Source organism: Drosophila novamexicana, unplaced genomic scaffold (assembly GCF_003285875.2).
Source record: "Drosophila novamexicana strain 15010-1031.04,08,12 unplaced genomic scaffold, DnovRS2.1 tig00001395-arrow-arrow-pilon, whole genome shotgun sequence".
NCBI classification, from domain to species: Eukaryota; Metazoa; Arthropoda; class Insecta; order Diptera; family Drosophilidae; genus Drosophila; species Drosophila novamexicana.
In genome coordinates this window covers 615021-640536 of record NW_020824854.1, presented here as the reverse complement: position 1 = coordinate 640536, position 25516 = coordinate 615021, and the positions used below count along the sequence as shown (strand labels likewise).

General features: G+C 38.3%; 1 protein-coding gene across 12 annotated transcripts in view; it reads left to right on the top strand.

The window, feature by feature from the left end:
- LOC115767430 (heterogeneous nuclear ribonucleoprotein L) overlaps positions 1–21351 on the top strand; it is a 145104-nt gene extending 123753 nt beyond the window's left edge. For 10 of the 12 annotated variants that reach the window (XM_030711709.1, XM_030711715.1, XM_030711713.1 and 7 more), the window contains 5 exons: positions 10514–10695; positions 10947–11039; positions 17646–17921; positions 17984–18188; positions 20518–21351. In XM_030711709.1, coding sequence (XP_030567569.1) covers positions 10514–10695; positions 10947–11039; positions 17646–17921; positions 17984–18188; positions 20518–20654 — 893 coding nt within the window. In that variant the 3' untranslated portion in view covers positions 20655–21351. The remainder of the gene's footprint in view (positions 1–10513; positions 10696–10946; positions 11040–17645; positions 17922–17983; positions 18189–20517) is intronic. The other 2 variants (XM_030711712.1, XM_030711714.1) reach the window with 1 other exon arrangement.
- The last annotated feature ends 4165 nt before the right edge of the window (positions 21352–25516 follow it).

Genomic DNA, 25516 nt, shown 5'->3' with positions numbered 1-25516 from the left:
TGCATATATATAAATACATACATCCCACACTCTATACACAATATACTTAAAACACACCAAATGCCAGAAGACGTTTGTGAAGTTCCATTAAATGCCAATTAATTACTTAGCTCCAATAAAGAAAAAATTCCAAAAAAAGATCAAAAGCCTGCCAGCATACAAAATTATTGCATTTTTGCATTTTGTGGAAAAACTTTTCTGCTCAATTTATCAATTTTCATTGCATTGCAATTTTAAGTAATCTTTTGTTTGTCTTGTCTAGAATTTTCAATTGCAGTTTCGACGTTTCTTGACTTTTATAAAATTTCTATATAACGTTCATGACGCCATCAATTTTTAATTTTTATAATTTTCGTTTTGTCCGCTTTGCCTGTTGCAATTTGCATAATATTCAATGCACACTCAATTTTCATAGGGGGAAAATTCAAATGGACAAACATCATTTGGTAGAGTATCGATTAGTTGGGGTGAGATAACGGACGTGCCTGGGTAATAGAATTTTAGCTTTATGGACATATTACCTTTTATTTGCATTGCGAATATTCCGCTTGTTACGGGGCTGGGAGCTACATTTTTGTTCTTAATTTATATATCGCAATCAATTCCAAGTCTTGGAAGCAAGGCGTACTGCATTTCATATTCCAATAAAAATCCCTAAGTGAAAATTTCCCACTGAAATAAATATATGTTTTAAAATAAAAAAAAAAAACTTATATTCCATTTAATAATAATCCAAAGATTCTTTATACTTTTTTCTAATAAGAATCCCTCATGGAGAATTCCCCAGACATATTTTGCTCAACTAACAAATATCCACAATTTTCTTAATAGGCCGCAACAAAATTTTACGCCCAACTCGTCAGAGTATGTCATAAAAATATGAAATGGCCATTTAAATAATAACACGAGCACACGCACGTACACACACACACGCGCGCGCAGGCACAACCAACGCACACGCACGTTGCCAACATATTTGCACCATAATTAAAATAAATGTTTTCAATGCTCAATAATTGCCAAATAAATTAATTTTAATTGCAAGACTGAGAAAATGCCCCTAAAAATAAATAGCTAAAATCTTGCGCTTGCTCTGGCGTTCGCTCTGCCCTCTCACTCTTTCTCCATCTCTTTATGTCTCGCTCTGCCTCACTTGTGTTTATTTTAGGACAGCATTTTTTGTTCCGATTTTAGCTGGCCAATACGATGGCTTGGTCACGCCTCCAAGCCAAATGTCGCAGGTGGCAAGATGGCAAAACAAAAATATAATCTATACATCTATAAAAGAAGAAAACACTTAAAAATACATAAAAATACCAATGGGCCATATCTGTGGGCGTTCGAGGGGAGGAATGTTAATATTTTGGCATATTTATGACTGTGCCACCGTGTGAAGATTTCTCGTCAGTTGTTGATGGCTTTTCCGAAAAGGGATCAACATCAAAACCACTCGCAAGATTTATGCGTGTGTTCATTAAAAGCAGCAGCAGACGCTGTCAACCCTGACCCAAGCAACACCCGCCCCCTCTCCCTCTGGTCCATCTTTCCTGTGCCCCTGTCACATACATGTAAATTAAATGCGCGACTTTATTTGCTTTTCGGCAGTCGGTCGCCCAGGCTTGTGTGTCGGGCCTTATCAGTGGCAGAGAGAGCCGAAAAGCCAAAGTTGAATTGTGTTTGTTTATCTTGCGCCCGCTCGCCTGTGCGCAGCTGTTGACCCAGCACAAAAAAAAAATATATATATATATATATACGTATTTGTTCATATTTTTTTGCGCCCAACTTTGCTTAATTTAATACGTAGGTGTGAAGTTGTTTGCCGTTAGTTCTCTAGTGGTCGCCCCGCCCACTCTTTAACCGTCCACTCGAATCTGCCTCTATTTGCCTTCTGGCTTGTTTTGTGGCTTACTTTTGCTGATTGGCAGCGTGTGTCCGTTTTTTTTTCTGGTTCGTTCTCTTCCCAATTATGTTTTTCCTGTACATGTTTATTTTTTTCACCCCTGCTATTCATATTTGCTTACGTAATGCAATAGTTATTTCATTAAGAGGCGCAGCTGAAATTAATTGAATTAACTTTGGAGTGGGCGAGCTTTTCTTTATATAAATAAACCTTTGAAACCCCTTTGAGCGTTGCTTTTTAGTTAATTAGTATATAAACCAAGAGCTTTCCGAACTCATCTATATCTGAAATAATTTATAGGACAATTCCTATTGAATTTTCTAATTATATACATATGTCAACCTCAAACTTGATCTATCTGTCCTATTATGCTTTACAATTTTACCTCTACAGATTCCTAAATTTATATCCACAATTCCTAGATTAGATTTAACCTTTACTCCAATGTCCATTCGTACTCGCTTCTCGCAAAAATTAAACCCAAAAAAGTACGATACCACGCTGTTGGGAACCTGTCGCTCGTAAATCATTTGCTATCCAGCAAAAACTCTCACAATAAATTAATTCATAGTGAAATACCAAAAGCAACAATAACAAGGAAACAACCACAACAGAAACATTTAACAAATTTGGATAGCCGCAGTTGTATAGAATAAGGGAACCCAAAGCATATATGTATAAAATACATATATAAATTGTGGCGCTTGAATTTTATGGTAATTCAATAAAATTGAAAATGACAAATTGTGTCATGTTGCGGTCATTTCAATGCGCCTGGAGCAACCACTAACCAAATGGGGGAGAGATGGGCTCTGGTAATGCAAGTGGACAGGCCCATAATTAAATCCATATTGATAAAACAATAAAAGTTGGCAATGCGTAATGGCTTTAAAGTTGAGCCTCTGTCTCCCTCTCCCCTCTCTGTCCCACATCAATCAATCAAATGCGATCAATCAAAGTGTTGTCAACAAGCAGCAGCAGGAGCTCACGCATCCGACTGATGATGTTGTTGCTGTTGCTGCTGCTGCCGCCGCCGCTGCCTGTCGCTAGATGGCGTGTCGAACAAGAAGAATGTCGCGCTGTCATCGCCTGACCAACTTTTCGACTCACCCGCGCCGCTCCCCGCCACCCCTCTCTTTGCCGTAACACTAACGAGCCCTAATGGGCAATAACCTCCCTACCTCGCCCCATCTCAAGATGTTAGAATGAAACTATTGAACCAAAAATATTGTTCCAAGTGACTTACAAGGCGTGTGGAAGGGGAGGGGGCACAACTGAAGCTGGGGCCAGCACGCAATATGGCGTCGATTATCTTAAATCAGATGCACGTGATTGATGACTGATGCAACCGGACCGTACAACAAATAATATCATGTCTAATACTACGCTTATTTTAAACTAACCCCAAGTATTTGGCGAAAATAACTCAATGCGAGCAATTCATCAGCGTCAAGCGGGGCACTAGGAGGGACAGAGAGTACATTCAAAATTTTGGGCTATCGATTTAATTTAATTATTGAAAAATGGAAATTACGGTATTAAGCAAATTTTAAAACCAAATAGGAAATATTGGATTGAAAAGCAAATAAATAGTTGAGCTCTTCGCAGAAATCGTTTATTTACAGAAATTTCTCTATGAACTTAACAGTATTATCTCCTTCATTTTCAGTAGGTAAATCATTTTGAAAACATATAAATTTAGAGCCATTTTGCTCTTGCTTTCTTTCCCGTCTCTCTCCGTCGATTAATTAAGTAATTTTCTTTCTCGCACTCCCTCGCCCCCGCTCACTCGATATTGCTACATCAATATCTCATCTTCCACTTCATTTACATACAAATTGTTGCCTAAATGTTGCGCATAATCAACAATTTGCACAGCATCTACTCCCTCTGATTCCAACCTGTGCATAGCTCGAAAGTAATTGACCACATGTACCCACTGTGCAGCAGCTACTCCACTTGCCCCAACCCTCACCCTCACCCCTACGCCTCTTTGCCTAGCTGTTGCTGCTGCTGCTGCCGCTATGTGTTGCTAATGATTTTCCTTAATGTTCCATTTCATAATTTCATGAGGCAAAATACAAGGCACGCGCCCACCCTTCGAACGCGCCCCCCGCATCTTCCAGTCTCGTGGTCACATTTGCTTAATTTATGCCAACAGCGGCTGCTGTAGCATCTCTTTTTCCTCTTCTTGCTCACTTTGCTACTTCTAATAATTTGTAATTAATTTTCACAGCTGGCCTGAGCAACAAAAAATGCACTAGATTTAGTTTAAGCAACAATTTGTTTTCTCCCATCTGCTTTTTTTTCGAGGCAATTAATTTTGCATTTAACTAATGCGTTTGACATTTTACAAAAGTTGCCACTTGCAACGAGCTGGCGGCTGCCACAGCCACTGCTGCAGCCAGCGCTAGTTCACAAATTACAATATCAAAATTGTCCATCAATTTCTCCCTCTGCTTTTTGTAGCCAAGGCGCATGCTAATGCCAAAAGGCATTATCGATTTTCGCTTTCACATCTGCCCACTTATCAGGCTACAAAAAAATCCAATAAAACGGCAACTTAATCAAATCGAACCGAGGACCCAACTAAGTAACCAAAACGAATTGTCGCCCAATTTTGGACCGTTGCTGCGCAATTTGTTTAATAAATAAAACAATATTTGCCTACAGTATGCACTCGTTAAGTTCAATAGGTTGTGCATTATAAGGAAGCTTTCAGTTCTTATATCTAAATTTAGTTGAGGGTACTTTTCAATTGCAAATTTTGGTATGCAACACTTTACAAACGAGTTTGTGCGAGCTTTCAACAACGCTAGAACAGCCTGTGAATTACAAGCGAAAGCAAGATTTTAATTTTTTGCAGTTGCACTAAACAGCCGTTGAATAAAAATCTTTTTAGTAAAGTTTTCAATGGCTTAGACATGCCATTCTTAAAGTATCTCCACTATACTATATTAAATATTACAAATCTAGTCGGTTTTCTTAGCACAGTATTCACTGTATTTTTTATTGAAAGCACAAATGACGATCCATTAAGTAGCAAAAACAAACAGCTGAAAATGTCAAAAGCTGGGCAAAAATAAATGGAAAAGAACCGAGCAGCACCACCCCCAATGCCACACAGGCCAATATATCAAACCGCAACCACAGCTAACTGTGGCTATGGGTGGGGGAGGGACCCCAAACAAACAACACACGCCATGTTATCATCTAACTAACAATCTATCCCAGACTATGCTAACCGACCCTAAACTAGTATCGTATTATATGGTACTCATGCTCTGCACTCAAATGCTTTTGGCCAAATATCTTTTGGCATTTCTTTTGGGCCAATGTGGCCAAAGCACAGAGCGAGACAGCTGCCAAGTGTGAGAGAAAAAGAGAGGCAGAGAGCGAGTATATATTGTCAAAAATTGAAGTGCAATACGTAAAGAACTCTTCAGTCAATGGAGATGACGTTGATGTTGGGATAGAAATGTTGATGGACCAAATTTTAACTCTTTGATGGCACAAATGTGCCCAAAGGCTGCATGTGGGTGTGTGTGTGTGTATATGAGTTGATTGCACACAAGCCCCTGTGTGTGTGTGTGTGTGTGTGTGTGTGTGTGTGTTTGCATGCCATTAAAGCACAACGTTGACCATGGCTATGAAAGTGTTTGCCAATGCGTTAATTAGGCCAGGCCAAAGAGATGCAGCAAAGCCAAATGCTGCGTCAATTTGCTGTGCACACACACACAGTACACACACACATGCACAGTCAACCACTTGTTTAGATGTTTATGAATTATTATAAACGTGACATCAAACGAAATAACTTAGATGCCATTTTGCGTGTCTAATTAGCTTGTTCTAAGAACTCGTCCTGTTTGCATTTGCCAAAAGAGAGAGAGGAACGACTGTCATGGCACAACAATTACACCCGTTTATTCGTATTCAAATCCGACCGTAAATGTAATTAAGCTCATGAGAATTAAACGAAAATTTATTTTGCCACCGAGCGGAATGGCGCGCAGCTCTCGTTAAGCGCCCAACAAAAAACCTCACGCGCAAATCCTTTCCTAATATCTTAACCTTCTCTCCGCTCCGGCTAATTTCTCTGTGGGCAGCGGGTGCGGGGGGTTGTGCTTTAGTCAAATACTTGGGGGGAATTGGTCTACGGTTCGGTTCGGTTTCTGGTCGCGTGTCGCATATAAATTGGCTCATTGCTGGATTCTTGTCTGCCGTAATTCCATCTTCTTCCTTTTTGGTGATAACAATTCCGCGTTTTTTATATTCTTCTTCTTGAGTGCTCACTCGTTCTTGATTGTTGCGTATTTTACTTGTTATTTTTTTTGTCGAATGGATTGAATTATGGGAATTTTTTTAGTGGAGTATAGAAACGAAAATGCAAGCTTTGGGCTTAGAAATATTTCGAGCTGTGCAAAATTTAAATATAAATATAAAAAATATAATATCAAGGATACATCAATTTTAAAATCGAATTTAAATATATTAAATAAGCTAGATAAAATAAAATAGAATAGTCAAATTGTCAATTTTAAAACCAAATGCCCGCACATGTTTTTCAGTAAACGCTTACACAGCTCGGTAAATATTTTCCCAATTTTTTCCAACTAAATCAAGCTGCCACAATATCTATGCTATTGCCAAAAAAAAAGTTGTTGTGCCCCGAGCATCGACAACATTAAAAACCAATCAAGCTCATTGTCACATAATCAGCCCAGACTCACACACATGTTTTATAATATATTTTTTATAAAGTCTGTTGTAGTCGTCGTATCATGGCACACACACACCCAAATGAGAGAGGAACAGCCCAAAAGTCTGGCACATAATAGTTTTGGCTTATGAAAACAAATTCAATCTGGAAGCTGCTTATGAAAATGTTTATGCAAGACGTGCGCAAACTGTGTGGGCTGATGGTGGGGGAGGGCAGTTGGAAAAGCAGCACCGCATTGCCGGAAAAATTAATGTCACATGACAGCAGAGTGAGTGCTGTGCGCAAGCGAGGGCGGGCTACTGGGCGTGGCAGCCATGCATTTTAGTCAGATAAACAAGCACGAGTCGGACTAGGGCAGGGCTCGGTCGGGAAGGCGGGAGGGTAGGGTTATAGCTGTAGGGGTTGTGTGCCCTGACTCTTGGTACAGTTGCGCAGCAAAGTTGACTCTGACAAATTGAAAATCATTGAACAGCGAAAGTAAAATGCACACCTAAGCAACAACGAGAGGGGGGAGATGCATAACGCTGTGTGTGTGTGTGTTGGGGATGGCTGCTGTGTTAGTGGCTTAGTGAAAAATAGTGTAGCATACATTTAAGCAAATTGCAATTAAGGTTGGCAACGTTTGCACAATGCTTTGCGATATTCAAAACCCTCATCCACACCTCCAACAGCCCGACCCACTTGCAGCCGTTTCCGTTTGCCGCTTGCCGCTCGACAAAGTGCGCCAATATGCCACAAAGTATGCAACAATTTGCAGCATAAATACTTTGTACGCTTCCAACTGTGTGTGTCGCTGCTCTCCCCCCCAGTCTCTTTCTCTTGCTATTGCTCCCTGTGTGCATTTGCAATAAACGCCACATAAATGTTGCATATGCCGAACGAGTTGCATTTTATTTTTCTAGCTTTTGGCTCCTGCACACGCCTCCGCCCCTAAATGGCAACAGCAGAAGCACCAGCAGCAGCACCCGTTTTAATGGATTTGTGGCCCGTTTCGTAGCCATTTTTCACTAGAAGCAACAGCTGCAAGCAGCATTGCACTATGGCAGGTCCAGGGGCAGCAGGGGCTGGGGGTTAGGGGGTAGGCTAGCGTTTATAGCTGCTTGTTGTGGTGTTGGTGGTAATGTTAAAAATGCGCCTGGTTGATCTTATGTTTATTTTGTCGTTCATTTTATGGCTGTTTGTGTATCATTGCGCTGTTGCCACATTTGACAAGCGGCTTAGGGCAAGAATGCACAATGCATTGCTGCCAAACTTCATCAGGCAACATTCTTACACCTTGTTGCCAAAATTCATTCAAACAAGCGTGCTTGGCTGTCAATTATTGCACCTAGGTATTTGTAGCGTCACTCTTTGTTGCCAAATTGCACTATACATTATTGCCAAACTTCAATTAGCACCTCGATGCCGAACTTCGCCGGAACTTTGTCTAATTCCCGACCAAATATATACAATTTTACTTTTATATTGTCGCAATCAAGTTTGAAACAAACTTTCTAAACACCTCCTTTTAGAAGCCCCAGTAATTATTTGCACTTACCGCTGGCGTTCTTGTCGAACTTCATTAGTTTACATTATTTGCAATTTCCGCACCTAATTGTGGTCCACGTGTCGTATGAGTAACTCGCATGCAAATAAACCCAACTAACCAACTGGAGTTAAATTGCCATCGCACACTTTGCGCTTCATAAAAACTAAACTGCAACTTCCGGAACTCTCGCTGAACTTCCACTTCCACCTGACGCTTTGCTCATAATCTAAAATAATTTTGTGCGCGCGCAAAATTTACACCTGAGACGACGTCGTTGGCGTCGTCGCCTTGCGTGTGAAAATTTTCCAGCAATTGCATGCAACAATTCCCGCCCCACGGTACCGCAAAATGCTTAAACATTTTAGGCACGCTTCCGACCGCCAGCTGCCCAACCTCGGGGCAATGAAATTCTTTCTCTCATACACTTGACCTGGCCAAAGACTTGAGCTTCGCGTCACGCATACGCCCCATGCGCCAGGCAACAAATCAGCGACCCGTCCCTGAATTTCAATTAAAGCTCTGTGCGAGGTTGATTTTGAGGGGCAATAGTTAAAATGAATCACAGTGTTTACCTCTTGCCACAGGCTGTGGCACGTTCCGAGTTTAGGAGCATTTATTGACTTGCTCTCAGCGTGTGGGTGAAACAGCAGCAGCTGCCGTGGCCCAAAAATTTATCTATGCTTATTTGCTTAAGGCCAAATTTTAAATTGAAATGTGCTGGCAACCTTCTGATGCTCTTGCCACACTGTAAACGTATTAAAAGCTTATGGTTTATCGGAGGAACTTCTAGTTTTGACTGCCCAGCCATAGCTTCAGGCCACTGGAACTAAAACCGAATAGCAAAAGTATTTGATGCGAAGTGCGAAGGATTTAATGCCATGTATATATAAAAAATAGAAAAAATGTAAAATCCTTATGAGAAATTGTTAGGAATTTGAAATATTTGCGAATTTTCAATCCAAATGGCACAAGGTTTAAGGACTTCGCCCTCTCTCTCCCTCTGTGTAGGACCGAAACGCAATTTGGTAGCCAAAAACTAGCAAGCAAAAAAAGAAAACAAACAAATAGCAGCAAGTGGCGCGCTCAACGCTCGCAACCCTGTGTGGATTTTTATATAAATATTTTGTCAGGTAGAATCGCCGACGATGGAACCAGAATATTTGGAACCAGCGTAAACAAACAGTTGCCGTTGGCGTGTTGGGTCCCAGCAACTAAATCAAATCAAAACAAAAGCGCAGCTTAAAGCAGAAAATTGTGAAGCGAAGAGATGGGCAGTAGTCAAGTGGCATGCAAATTCCTGTAACTGACGTAACATTGATAAAAGTTTTAAATCTTGACTTTAAATAGCGTCAACTTTTTTTATATAACGTTTTCTTTAATGTGCCCTGCTAGCAAGTGCCACATACACATTGCCCAGCGGTATTTTGACAGCTTGTAGCGCTATTCGAAATGAGAAATTGGTGGTTGGTAGCCTTGGTCGGTAAATCTTTGCTAGACTTGCCTTGTTATTGGCCTGTCTATGGGTTATTGCGGGTCTGCATGTTGACAGTTTTTAGGATATACATATTAGACATACATATACATGCATATTGTGCGTTACAGTGGGAAAGAAAAGCGCATTTGCTGCTTTAATATCATCGAATAAGTTCCCTTTACTACTGCATCCCATATTCCAATGTGTGTTGCTGGCAAAATAAGCTGCGCATTTTTGCGCCTCTCTTTGCGCTTCTCATGCACTGTACTTTGGCTTGTAGCTTGTAGCAATCACCACTGTTGTATTGTAATGAAAAAAATTCAATTAACTGGCTTGCCAAGCCGCAACTGGCATAAAAAAATAACCACAACCACCCAAGGCCCAGCTACCAATTCTGACTACTGCTTCCTTGACTCGAATGAAAAAGGAGGCAAAACAAATTTTTTTTTCGGCTTTAAATTGGATTTTTCATAAATTTGTAACGCACCTTTGGCTGGCGACTCGCTTCAACATCAAACACAACATTTTGCATGCAACAACACGAAAAAATAAAATAGAAAAAGTTGTAATTTAAATTTAAGCATATTTTTAAGTTTTTTAATTAATAAACTCGTAATTATTTATGTGCTTTTTCTTTTTTATTTTTTTTTCTTTGGTTTTTTTCGATTCTTGTTTAAATTGTTGTTGCATGCAAAATGTGAATAACAAATTGTTGAATTGCACCAAAAACTGTAGTTGCAACAATACAAACACAACATCGCAACAACCACCACCACCACCACCACAACAACCACCAACAACAACAACACCAACAACATCATCACCACCACCAACACCATCAACAACTTGTTGCCCCAGCTCAAACGCACAATCTTGTTCCATTTAAAGAGCCACCACTATTGGGACCAGGCACCGCCTTCCCACCATTCGGTGCAGCCGAATACCATCCCACCCAGCCGGATAACTGGAAGGGCGCCGCCATCCATCCAACTGGCCTCATGAAGGAGCCAACCGGCGTTGTTGCCGGACGCAATGCGCCAGTCGCCTTCGCTCAACAGGGACAGGCTCAGGTGAGTATCGAAATATCCCTCGTTACCCCTAGCTCCACCTATCCTAGACTCTACTGGCTTGGCTTGCAGCTTTATTTCTTTTCATAAATATAATTTTAATTTAAATGTACAATTTCTGCGCACGCTGCAATCCTTGCCAGAGGCAAAGCCACATCCCACAAATACCCGCCAGCTGCTCCTGTTGCTGCATCTGGACAGCATTTTAATTAATTTGTTGTTGCGTTTTTTCTCATACACTTTTCCATCCTCAGGGCGCTGTCATGATGGTCTATGGCATGGACCATGACACTTCCAACACAGATAAGCTCTTCAATTTGGTCTGCCTGTATGGCAATGTTGCCCGGGTAAGTTTCCCCCTACTATAAACTATATTAACTTGTTATAAATTGCACAAAATGACTGAAAATCTCGGGCTTGCGACAGTGCAGATCTTATGGATAAGCCTATAAAATTAATTAATAGCTTGTGGATAATTGGGGAAAATCAAAAGGCGAAATTATATTAGCAATTTTGAATATAGAATGGCATGCTGTGATAAAATAGTTAGATATTTGATACGTGCTGTTGCTACTTTGCGCAGCAAAAAAGGTATACAACACTGAACTTACATCTCTTGGATTGCTACTTTGAAGGAAAAGCTCTTGTGTCATATTTGACCTTTAAAAAGTGGGCGGGAATGCTCTTAAACTTGCACTTAGCAAGATGACACGAAAAAATACGCCACTCGCTTGGTCGTCAGCAAGAATTTTTGTCGAGACTAGCCACAAAACCACAAGACGTTTCGTGAGTGTGACTTCCATTTGTAAATGTGCAAATAAAACGAAACGCAATAAAATTGAAGGCAGAAGCTAAAGCCCCTAGGCCCGTACAAACGCGGGCCAGTTGGTCCACAGCAAAACACATTTAGATAAAGCGTTTTAGATTAATGCCAGGACATGTGCGAGGAAGGGTTGGGCTAAAGAGGGTTGTGTGCTCACATCAAAGACGCCCGCGGGCAGCAATCAGTGCAGCGTCATCAACGTGCCACACAAAATGCGAATAGAATTGATACCATTTTAGAGTAACACAAAATGCTCGCTAAAAAATAAATCATACTTGGTAAAATTACAGAAAATATCCTTTAAAAATAAACCCGAATACCTTTGCCAAATGACAATTCAAATGGGCACTCCATTGTACGAGCGGAGCGCTTGGGGAGCATTTAGCGAAACTATTGTGAGCCACGCAGTCGCCGCCCACCTTCCGCCGCCTGCCACTAACAATTGCGATAAAAAAGAAAACTTGAAAGGCATGGGGTAAAATAAACCGAGCGCGGCGACATCAAAGTCGAAAATGGTAAAAAGAAAAATGAAAAGTGAGTTCCTTGGCAACAGGACTCGCTTTCACTTTATTGCCACTAAGTCGCTCGCTCTGTGTGCGTTCTTTGATAATTGCGCCTGGGCACAAGGACAACGCAAAACGAAGTCAGTTTAGTTCAGTTTTTTTTCACTCAAACAAAGCGCATGACCCTTGGGCTTCTGCAGGAATGCAACATAAATGTATACAACGTGGGAGTTGATTTAAAATCTATAGACCTGGGAATAGGTGAAAGGTTACATATATTGTAGCTCTTTAAAGTCAAAAAGAAATGGCCGCTGCTGGTTTGTACGAAATATATACAACATATGGCAACACTTTTCTAAATCTCGCTCAGATTATATGGCAACGCCAGTGTAAATAACCATAGCGCAACACTTTTATTAGCAAATAATTTTAGAGCTCTCACATTCACAGCTTATCGTTGACCATATGGCAACGCCACATAGTAACTGTAGTTAGCTTATCTTTGACCATATGGCAACATTTTTATCTAAAGCGTAGTTTCCACTTCATAAATCTCAGCACTAGCCAATTTTTCAACAATTGCGCTACATTAGCCTTTACGGCGCTTTACAACACGGACACACGCACACAATGTCATACCGCTCCGCCCTGCCTTATGTACTTGTTCACGCCCAGCCACAATTAAATGCAATTTACGCGCAAAATAAAAAGAAAAGCAGAAAACTTCTGACCAGCAACCTAAAGCAAACAGCGGACAGTCACCAACATGTTTGGTCAGTGGGACTTGGGAGGGATTGAAGTCGGGATAGTTGGCTAGGATAATTCAAGGCACAGGCAATTTAGTTCGCATTTCTCTCATTGTGTTTGGCTCTAGGGTGGCCGACGCCCAGTTGAGATTTATTACAAACTTCCTGTCCGAGACGGAAACTACTCATTAGCCATTAAAAATGATTATGCGCAAACATTATTCACTGGCTTCTCTCGCTAAGCCACAAAACATGCATTGCCCCCTCGCTCTTTCTCTCGCTCTCTTTCTCTCTCTCTCTTTCTCTCGCTCTCTCCCTTTCGCTTCTTCGTCTCTATTTCCCACTTGCTCTCGAGACACAGACCAATCTCTAGCTGCTCCGCCGACTCTCATTTTCTCTTTTATATTGAGCTCTAAAGAAGCCAGCCACGTGTTATGCCAACCTCATTATAAACTAGCATGTCTATGTGTGCTTGTGTGTGCATGTATGTGTGCGCGTGTGTGTGCTGCCCATCAGTTTATGTCCGACATGTTTGAATTGCGAATGAGAAATTGATGGGCACTCAATCAAAGTGTGCTGCCTGAACTTGCGGCTGGCTCCTGTTGGTGTTAATGTGCCTGGGACGCACATCGCAGGCGCATCTCATTTTAAAGGCATGAGCTGTAGATTAGCGATAAAATATATACAGCTTGTGTGCATTACATAACGAAACGGAAATACTCTTCCTTTTCAAATGATATAATGTATAATGGGATTGGTGGTAAAGCTTGTGAAACTTGTGCACATCTCATTTTTCTGATGTAATCTCAAACTAAACGAGTTACATATATTTCTGAGTAGTTCTTCAGATGAATCTTTCTTAATCGAAAATCTCTTGGTCATTGTAAAGGGTATCTGATAGAAACCTTTACACAGAAATCATGTACTTGGCCCAGCCTTAAAGCAAAAAAAAAAGAGATTCGATTATCCCAGTGAATTAGGGGCAATCAGCCAAAAGATGAGCTAGATGATGGGAACAGCCCGGGAGTATGTCGCTTGTATATCCCATACACACACCCCTCGTCCATGCTCGGACCCAATTTTTTGACTGTAATTTTCAAAGCACACCGCCTTGACGGTTATCCAGCTACCTTTTGCTGATGTGTTGATTTTGCTTTAAACTAGACGAAGGTGCCAAAGAACGCCTAGCAATCAATCGATTTAATTATTTTTCAGCTGCGATGAAGTCATCGGCCAAATTGATTTTCAGGTTAAATGGCTTGTCAAAAACGAGGCAAGAGGCCAAAAGCGGTAGTATCTTTAAACAACAACAGCTGGCAACAACCAGCAGCAGCAACAACAACAACAATCACACGCACTCAATTAAATGCGCATTAAAAAGGCATTTGGCTCGTTTGGGGAGGGGTCATGTTGCCCTCTTGGGAATTGGGGATGTGCGTATTATTTGGGCTTGGGTGAAATCCTGGGCAACCATTGCAGCCAATATTCTTTCTATTGTTGTCGGGTTTTTGCTGCTGCCCCTGCTGTTGTTGTTGGCGCCCAGCGCGTGAGCAATTAAATCAAACGGCAGCAGACGCCACGGCACATTGAGCAGCAAACACAAATAGAGGATAGCTATGGGGCATATTAAGCTTGAGATGGAATTTGTAATGAATATGTAAACGATCCTCGATCTGTTTCTGAGAACAGGCTTAAATGTATGATAGGATTGATATCAAAATTAATAAAATGCCGTTGTAAGCAATGAGGATATTTTCTGGCTCTATGGATTGACTGGTACAAAATTACTATAAAAGATATTTTTAATAAATATTAGAATAAGGCTTCAATCTATACAACGAAGCAGCTAAGAGGTGTAAATCTATGATAGGAATAGCTAATGTAATTAATGCAAGGAAAAATTTAAATTATTTGCATAGATTGATAAAATTAATAAAACAAACATTTTTGCAGGGTATCTCGCAGCGCATCATAGCGCTTGGTAAATTGTTCGCATTGTTTTAATTAACGCAACATACGCATTCAAGTATCTGATGGGGAATTGGTTGCTGGGCGTCCAATTGTGGGGCACGAGCGAGCGGGTAGCTAGCTACTAGGAGGGCTTCGGTGAGCGGCAGAAAAGGGCAAAGGGCAACAGCACAGCTCATTAGGCACGCACCAAATGTTTGTCGCTTCGCTCGCAATGCGAACCAGCTCTGACCGGTGGCCATTGGCCAGTGAGCCATGAAGAGCGAGCGCTCTTTGATTTGTGAATGTCCTGGCGCCTGTTTTGCGTGTGTCCCGTACGTCGCCGTATGGAGCATGCCCCGCACCATTTGCCACAGATTTCATAAATGCCTTTTGTTTTAGCTGCTGTTAGCTGCTTGGGAATTGGCGGGCTATCTGCACGCTTTCTGCCTCACTGATTTATGGTCTATATTTATTTATATATACAATTTTATTTTGGGTTTTCGTGTCTGGATTGTGTGGGCCGCCTACCTTTCGATAAGCCTCATTTAGTTTTCATTCACTCTCTCTGCCATGTTTTATTCGTATTCATTCGGATTCCTGCCGTCAGTCAAGCGTATGCGCTTCGATATGTATACATAAATAAATATATAACAAATATATGTATATATTATATATGGGCGGCTTATATATGGCATAGCATAAGGTACAGCTGCCTCGTGTCTGCTTTCATTTGATAGCAATATTTCGGTTTTTAAGCTTCTTTCTTAAATTTTAACAATGATTTTTCCAACCATAAACTGTAATCTGTTTGCCTTCGGCTTTCCTAGCGGAACTTTCATTTTAAATTATTTACAACTTAATTATGTGAAAATTTGTTTTTTGCAAATAAAACAATGAATATTTTATGGAAGGATTAACTCGTTTAAGCAGATCCAAATTTGATGTAAAGTAAACAATTGTAATAATCTACTGGCTGGTCAAACACAGCGTGTGTTCATGCCAAGATAAATTAATTCCTTTAGAGCAAAATGTGTTTATTTATTCAAATTTTATTTGATTTGAATTTATTTCACAAAAATATAAGATTAAAAAAAGAAAAAAAAATATTTAAGAAATTATTAAAAAAAATGGTTTAGCTTCAAATTGAATCGAATTAAAAAATAAAAACAATCAATCAAAATATATTTAAAAAAAATAAAGCGAAAGAAATAAGTGCAAGGAAATTGGACGCATTCATTGCGTCTTGTACCTTATTTGCATGCTCTACAAATGTTCTATATTTTTTCGCTTCGCTTAACAATTTCAGTTTAATAGAAATGTCTTGTTGAGAAAATATTGCGGCACTTGACTTGATTGCCATAGTTTGTTGTTTTTGTTGCTGCTGTTGAATGAGAGACAAGTTGTTTGTGCCGCTGCCGCTGCTGCTTGTTGCAGCGAAAACCAACAAACAATTTGCCTGTCACTTTCAAGTGGAAACTGGCCCAAGACCATAACACAAAGACAGCCTGCAATTATTTGTCCAAAATGCCGCCTGCAGTTATAACTCAGTTGACCCAAGCTCCAAGCCAAGTTGGGTAATTTTCAGCAGCTAAACTGCAACAAATAAATCACAAAAAAAAACAGACCACGCAGTACAAAATGACATTTGTGTAAGCGCATTTTTTTCGTTTATGGAAAACTTTGCTTAAATGCACCAAATTGGCGGCGTTTGAAAACAAAATGAAAACCGAAATATTGCGAGCTGCCAATTTGGTGCTGCAGGTGCAAAAACACGTTTTCGCTTATTGAGTTCAATGCCTCGCCGCAGCAGCAGCAGTAACAGTAACAGTAACAGTAGCTGGCCGCGTTGCAAATTCAATTGCCAAGTTAACTAACGGCCAAATTAACTAACCGACCAGCCAAGCAGCCGAAACAGCCAAACGGCCAAGCTGCAACATTTTCCATAGATTTTTCACTTTCACCGTCGTGTAATTATTGCACTCGAATTGGTTAATTAACTTTATGCTGCTGCTGCTGCCGCCGCAAGGGGTGCCAAAAGGCTTGGCCACAAATAATTGAGGGTTTATACACATGTTAACAATTAGTTTGGAAAGTGCACTTAAGACCTTGCCATAAACTTCACTAATTTAAAGCGCGGTTAAACGCTCTGTAAAATGTTCAAACTGAGCCCATTGAATTTTCGCAACCACGTCCTTAACTATACCCAGCTGACACAATTTTCGACTCAAATGTCGCAATGCTATAAATTAAACTAGGATGGAATATATGGTTTTGACAGTTGCCAGCCAAGTTCCTATGGCTTGATTCTTCTACCAAACATATGCTACTCGCATTCAAACTCGTATCGCTAATTTTGGTAATTTGTCACGTACAACATAATATATAATATATATATATATATATATAATAATTCTACAATATACTCATAGAATGTGGCACATCGTGAGAGCACAATGTCTACCAAGTTAAGGGCTTCATTCAATTTGATAATTTCATTTTGAAATAAATTTTAAATTGAATTCAATAAAAAAAATACCTAAATTTTCCTCACGTTCGAGGTCCGGCTAAGAAATGGGTAAGAGTAAAAAGGGGTGGACACTGCACGAAAATTCAATCAAATGGCAACCGACAGCTCTCAGCGGTCGATGCGTCAATATGATAGTTTGCCAGAATTGTGTGCAAGTACACGTAAATGCACCTGCCACAAATTATTGAAGCTGCAGATGTAGCAAATTAACGCTCTGGGTTAATCTCATGGTAGAGTTCGGGGTAAATCTCATGGTAGAGTTCGGGGTAAATCTCATGGTAGAGTTCGGGGTAAATCTCATTAGAGTAAACTATATGGTTTGAAAGCCTTTGATAGAAGCTGACAAACAAGACGGACAAGAAAAAATATATATATTCAAAATTAACATCTAACCCTTTCTGCAGATCAAGTTCTTGAAGACAAAGGAGGGCACCGCCATGGTACAAATGGGCGATTCGGTTGCCGTTGAACGTTGCGTGCAGCACTTGAATAACATTCCCGTTGGCACTGGCGGCAAAATACAGATTGCATTCTCAAAGCAGAACTTCCTATCGGAGGTGATTAATCCATTCTTGCTGCCGGATCATACACCCAGCTTCAAGGAGTACACTGGCTCCAAAAACAATCGATTCCTATCACCGGCACAGGCCAGCAAGAATCGCATTCAACCACCGAGCAAAGTGAGTGCAAGCTAAACGAGGTTTTAATTCAATTATATGATATATATTCTTATTCCTAATAGATCTTGCACTTCTTTAACACACCGCCCGGTCTGACCGAGGATCAGCTTATTGGAATATTTAACATTAAGGAGGTGCCAGCCACATCTGTGCGTCTCTTCCCCTTGAAGACAGAGCGCTCGTCTTCGGGTCTGATCGAGTTCCCCAACATTTCGCAGGCCGTGCTCGCCATCATGAAGTGCAACCATCTGCCTATTGAGGGTAAAGGTGAGATAGTGTTGTGTTTAAGTGTTTTTCGAAAAAACGAAACAAATCAAAAAGTTGGCTATTTAAAAATTTTGTGCATATGGCCAGTAAATATAAAAAGAATTTGAGAAAAAAGTTACACAAAATTTTCGCAAAAAAAAAAAAAAAAGATCCACAACTTCCCAACACCACCACAACCCCAAAAAGTAGGCAATATGCAAAAGTTAGGGCGCCATTCTCGCAATGGCCTCTTGACTTTTGCTGCCGGCCCACTAAACCATCACACCAAAACACAACCCAGCACACACCCAACCCCAAACCCGCCAATCCACCAATCCACCAACCGCCAACCACTCGAAACAACCCTACCTTAACACAGCCTCGCGCCAAACTTTTGCTCTTTCATTTTCCTTGGCTGTGCAAAAGTTTTTAGTTATGAGTCGCGTTGAAAATTTTAATTTGGTAATTAAGATAAACAATTTCGGTAGCCAGTTATTTTATTTTATGGGTTCTCAAGCCCCCTCAGCCAGTCCTGCGGCAAAAGCTATTATAACATCTGCTCTGTAGCCCCCTTTCTAGCGGGACTTTTCTGTCCTGACGACCCATTAAACTTTTACCATAAATACTTTCGAGCAATTTTTGTCTCCGATTATTATTTTCATGTTTACATTCGGATTTTATTTACCTTGTCAACATGGGCTACAACATTTGCCAGCAATTGTTCATAAAATAATCAATTTGATTTCCAATCGATTTGCCCAATTCACTTCCATTTATGGGAATTACTTCTAGAAAATGGCATCTGAGCCGCATTCAATGCAAAAGTTCTTCTTGCGGCTAATGCAACACAGTCGAGGTCGTTGCTTAAGTAACTAGATTTTACAAAAACAACCCTTGTCATTAATATCAAATAATCGATCCACTCGCATGCAGTGGGATGGTTTTATTTATCGACAATCGGTACCACATAATCGATAACAATCCAACCTTTCCATTGATATGCATTCGTTCACTTAACCTAGTTGCCTGCTGCGTGCTGTGGCTGTCTATGCGCAATGCCGTGCCCCGAGAATAATTTGCATGCATTGGCCTGGCATTGGCACACCTTTTCACAGGTGTTGCCATTGCCAAGTGTGTTGCCTGCACAAGGGTATTCTGCCTATCATTGTTTACACCTTGCGTAAAAATCTTTTATGCAAATACCCGAGCGCAACGGCAGCCTAGCGAGGTGAGGCTTAAGCAGGTAAACGAGCAGGAGACGCGTGTGCATGTGTGCGTGTATATATATTTTGTCAATATTTTGGTGGGTGCTTGCATATTTGTTGTTGATGCATTTCTGTTGCTGCTGCATCGAGTGCTCGCTCGAGTGCATGGTAAATAGTAATTAAAAATGTAAGGAATGCAAATACACTCACACAGGCGCACGCCTACGCACACACACACAAACACACACGTAAAGCAAACAGCAAATGCTAAATGCAAACAGCTGCCGTTGCATACTTTCAGGCTGTAAAAATTATGCATCTAGCAAAATATTTTGCAAGCCCTCTCGCTTGCACAGACTCTCTCGCTCTGTGTATGTGTGTTTATGGGAATATATACACACACACACAGGCATAGATTAATGTGGTCGTATGTGTGCTCTGCTGATGGTTGGCAATTTTTACATCTGAATGGTTTTGATTGCATTGGTCCCAAAGCATTTTTATGATGGCTACCGCATTTAATTGGCACATAAAACACGCTTATGCTGTTCGGTTAGTCGGCTTACCAAGTACCTTTAACGGTCTATCGGGCGTTTCTAGCCCCTTTCTAAAATACCCTGCACTGATGGCAATAGGGTAAAATGAAGGGCCTATATGCCTAGTCTCTCATAAAAGACGTAGCTCAATCAAGACTCCGCAGGAACTTTATACTTCGATCAGAAAGCTCTTTATAGTCTAACCTTTTCAGTTTACAGGGTACCAACCTGCTGAACACACATTTCTGCCAATTTAATGATTTTAATTGCACGCGGCGTCGTATAAAATCAGGGCCGCGTTGGGTCTTCGGTCATAAACATGACCAACTTTTCTGATTGCGCAACAAAGTTTAAATTAAATGCCTATTTCCTTTTACCACACCTCTCCTATCCACCCACTCCCTACCCACTACCCACGGTTCCTTTCATTTTTCCGTCCCATTACGAAACTCTGCGAAAAGCAAATAACTTGATTCAGATATACAACACTTATACACATTACTACAACAATACTATAAAAACCGGCTTTTAGCAACGAAGGAACCCCATTTATTCTATAACAATGCATTTTTCTTGCCCATCTTTATTTATCCAACTCTGGCACTTTAGGCACCAAATTCCCATTCATCATGAAGCTGTGCTTCTCCTCGTCGAAGAGCATGAACGGCGCCTGGAACAATGCGGCCAATGAGGGCATGATCGAGAAGGAGAATGACGGCGATGTCAAAGTGGAGATTTACAATTGAGATTTGATTACCATTGTGTAAGCAGCCAACAACCAGCTGAACAACACAACAAACAACTACACAACAACAAACAGCAGACAACAAACAACAAATATACAAATCATACAGAACTGGAGGAGTTGAATTTATGTGGAGCATATTGGATCGCGATGAGAAGAGAGGCAGACGTACACAACGGCAACATCAAAAACAACAACAACAACAAAGCATATTAAATATTTCAAACACAAATTAAATTCAAATATTGATGGAACGAACATACTGAGTGTAGTCAAGAATAACAAGAAAACTGATTACATATATAAATAATAAAACTAAATTACTGACACACACACACACGCACACCTAATCCCGACACACTAACAAATTAATAACTTAAACTTTAACTAAAGAAAGTTTATGGATAAAAACACAACACGCAAACGCATGTAACTTTTAAACGCGCCATTTACTTGTATTAAAAAAAATCGAATCACAATTAAACATAATCCCTACACATTCATGTACAAAATGGCGGCGTTCAAAAGCTACACACACGCTCACACACAGCCACATACACACACAAAACACACACACACCGAATTAACATCGCACACAATTAAACACTTTTACATGCGTTTGCGTCACAAGAAAAAACATACAAAAAATGTTATTGAAATTGTGTGGAAGAATAGCAAAAAAATTAGGTTAAAAAATTGTTTAGTTGCATTCAAAAACAAAAGAAAACAAAAAACAAAACAAAACAAAACAAACACCAAAACATTGACAAACGAAAATGTTTAGTTTTTTCTTGCTTTGAGTTTGTAAAGTTTCTCGTGTGTGTGTTGCACTTGATGAAATTATAGCAAAACAACAAATTGTAAACAATGTAATATGCAATTTATATATTATAATAAAAACATATATTAAACACACACAAAAAACGCAAAAGCAAAAATGAAAACCAACAAGAAATCAACTGACTTTCAACTACATATATATATACATATATATTTTAGTTAATTATATATCATTTAGACTTATGTACGATATGGGAAGAAAACAAAACAAAAAAACACAAATGCAACAACAAAATTTCTTTGGACAATATTTCGACAAGTATTCACGTGTGAGACAAAAATCTGATGCTAAAAACAAAATATTTATTGAATCAAAAATATTTAAAAAAAAAATGAATATGCGAGAGCGCAAAACGTGTAAAATTAAACCAAAAATTTAGCAATTTTAAATCAAATTTATTAACTTTAGTTTATGCAAATTTCAGCAAATTTCTAAAACTAAACAAAGAAAAAAGGAAAAACTTGCACAAGCCAATGTTTCTTTTTATTTTGATTTTTTCTTTAAATTAAATATTAACAAAAACAAAACGACAAAAAGACAAAAGAACATTAACATTAATTTATGTGCTTAATTTACAAAGGTTTAAAAAGGCATAAATTTATATGTATGAGCTGTATATGTATTTAAATTTATATTAATTATAATTTTACACTAAATGTAAAAAGCGACAACAAAACTAAAACAAACTAAAATTATAATAACTAAAACAATTAATGCATAAAAAGCATATTAAATTTATAAATTACAATTAAGTGCAGAGCGAAATTGAGACAGGCAAAAACATACATAAAACTTAAAAGAAAAATAAATAAAAATACAAATATTTTTGAGGCGTTTTAAGCTTAGACACGAGAGCCAAACATTTCAAAACTCCAAATAATTTTGGCGTGACGCATAAAAAACTTTATAAATAAAAATAAATTTAAAAAATATCAGCAATAAAAGCAACAGTAACAACCATATCAAAGGCGTATGTTAGATTAAATGAATAATAACAAAACAAATATAATAAACAAATTAATAACAATTAATTTCATTTAATTTTAAAGCAACTGCAGCTAGTTATAAAATGAATTTTTTATTATTTCTAGAGTCTGTACATTAGGCAGGGCGAAGTTCTATGTGACACCTTTGTTCTTAAATGCAAATCAACGAATACTATATGCTATATAGAGCCGTTAAACGAATTTTTCATACACAAGCAAACAAACACACACACACACACACACACACACACACACGCATACATATATATTTCATTTTTAATACTACGTGCAATTATTGCTTTAATTAAATAAAAGAACACTTCATTAATTCTATTTAATTTATTTGCAATTCTCTGCTCATTCGTTTATTTCATCTTTATTTCTACTTTTTTTTTAATGCGTCTTAGTTTTATGTAAATTGTTGTAAATCTTAAAAATTGTAAAATAATTTTCTATAATTAAGTATAATTGTACTTAATTTTAACAATTAAAGCATATTGATTTATAGACAGAGGATTAAAGAAACAAATCTCGTTAATTAAATCATACAATTTATTTTCTTAAGAACCTAAAGCAACAACGATCTTGAAGCTCCTAATTAGTGCATAAACAAATAACATAATAATCTAAAATAAAAATATAATAAACTAATTCAATAATACAATTCAACTTGGTAGCTATATAATTTATATAATAAAATCAGAAACCATTAATATGGAATTTAATTTTTAATTTAAAAAAAATGCAACATTAACAACGTTGCAACATTTTATTTTTAGTTTCTTATGAGTTAAAGCGAAAACAAAAAATATATATATTTCTATATATAGTTATATGTATAATTTGTTTTATTTAATATTTAAATTTTGTTGTTATTTTTTAACGCGTTTATTGTGTGCCCAAAGTTTGTAATATGCGCGCTCGATTTTTTTGATATAAATATATATATGTATATGTAAAATTGTTTAGCAATTGTATTTGTTTGTCTCATATATTCATTTACTTCAGGCTCTATACCGTAACGACATGGAAGAAAGTTTTTATATGTTTTTACAGGAATTGAAACGTGACAAATAATTTGCTTAATGAAAAAAGAAAACTATAGAAAAACTCGCAACAAGCCACATCCTAGCAAGCGCACAGCCCTACGCCGTTTTTAGTTTTTTATTTAAACAAAATGATAAACACGATAATAAACTATACTATACCAAAAGATATGCCAAATTGTTAAAGCGTAAATCCTGAATTTTTAACATATCGAAATTTATAAGGCCGCTTAAGTTAAAACGATTTTACAAATTAGGCATTAAAAATGTATGAAAATGAAAAATGAAAAAACCAGAATACTTTCACTGAACAACAAAACTGCTAACAAAACATAATCCATTTGTTAAGAACAAAAACGAACCCTGATAAAATATAAAATGAACGAAAAATAAGCGACAAAAATGCCCAGCAAAAAATTGTATGAAAATATGCAATGCTAGACCTAAGCAATGTTGAGTTAAGTGTGGATCATTTGAAAAACAAACCTAACAAAAACTAAAAGAGTACTAGCCAAATTATTTTTATTTGATTTGCCTACGTTAACAATTCGAGAGTTAGCCTAAAAAAATGATTTACCAACTTTAGTCACAATTTTTACACATTTTATTTCAAAACATTGGAAATCGTATATTAAGTCTAGCTAAATTTCGTTGAAAGAAAATTATGTTAAATTAAGGTTGTCAGCGAATTGAATTTGTTAAAAGATAACCCCCGCTCCCTCCTTAGTTTGCACAATTTTTGCATTTTATTTTAAGCGCTTTTTGTAGCAATTCTTTGCAAATTGTTTAAATCCTTTCCGATTTGTATTGCCGCGTAGTTTTCAACTCTAAAAAAAAAACAAATGCGCATGGGGCACAAGGTAGGTGCTGTTTATAAATAACTCGAACGATATTTTTACCCCCGTTTGACTCGAGCGATATACAAATCGTATGCTCTACACGGTTTTACTTAGTTCTTGTAATTCGCATACTACACAACAATTACACAACAACAAGAAAATGGACCAGTTTATTCAGCATTGAATTGACAACCACCAAAAATCAAAAACCAAATAAAAGAGTAATGAGAAATTATATACATTATATAAATTGATGAAACCGTCCAAATATGATGAAACAGCAACAACAAACAACACCACACACCGTACACACGAGTTGAAAACTGCTAACAAAAAAAAAATCAACCTTAAATTGCCTGCTGCCACTGGAAACGTTATTAAAACATATTTACTTCAGACAGTTATCGATAAATTATCGGTTTACCAGCGACAAATGAGCAAGTTGCTACTATATTTTTTGATCGAGCAATCAATAATGCTATTTATCGATTATTGTAATCAATAGTTATCGATAACTAGAATTTCTTACATATTGCAGAGCTGAAAAGGGAAGGCAGATTCATTCTGTCTTCCCGCCGCCCGCACCTATATAACATTTTTGACTTACCAAATTCGCTTAAATGCAAATTATCGATTAATCTATGGTTGTAATCGATAGTCGTAATCGATAATCGATAAAAAGTTCACACATTGCAGAGCCGAAAAGGGAAAGCATCAACTTTACCCCCGCCTGCCCCTTCTGATACCCATTAGCCGCCGCGCCTTTAAGTATGCCACAAAAACGCTTCGAAATGGTTTTGAAATCGTTTTCAGTCGCACAGGCAGTTTTCATATGAATATTCCAATACCATGCTGCTTGCACGAGTTACAACTACAAAGCTGAACAATGAAAAACATTTTATTTGCTAAAGAAAAAAAACGTAAAAATGAAACCAAAAACAATTTTCTATGAATAAACTTTTTACTTGCTAGACATTTTGCTATGATTTTGGTTTTTCCGAAAAACAAATTGAAGCAAACGAAAATAAAACAACAAAACACTAAAAACAAAACCAACAACTTTGTACACCGAAACGAATTCATAATAATCTATGATGAATATGCATATTGAGAGTAATCCAAAAAAAAAAAAACTAAACAGAAAAAAACAC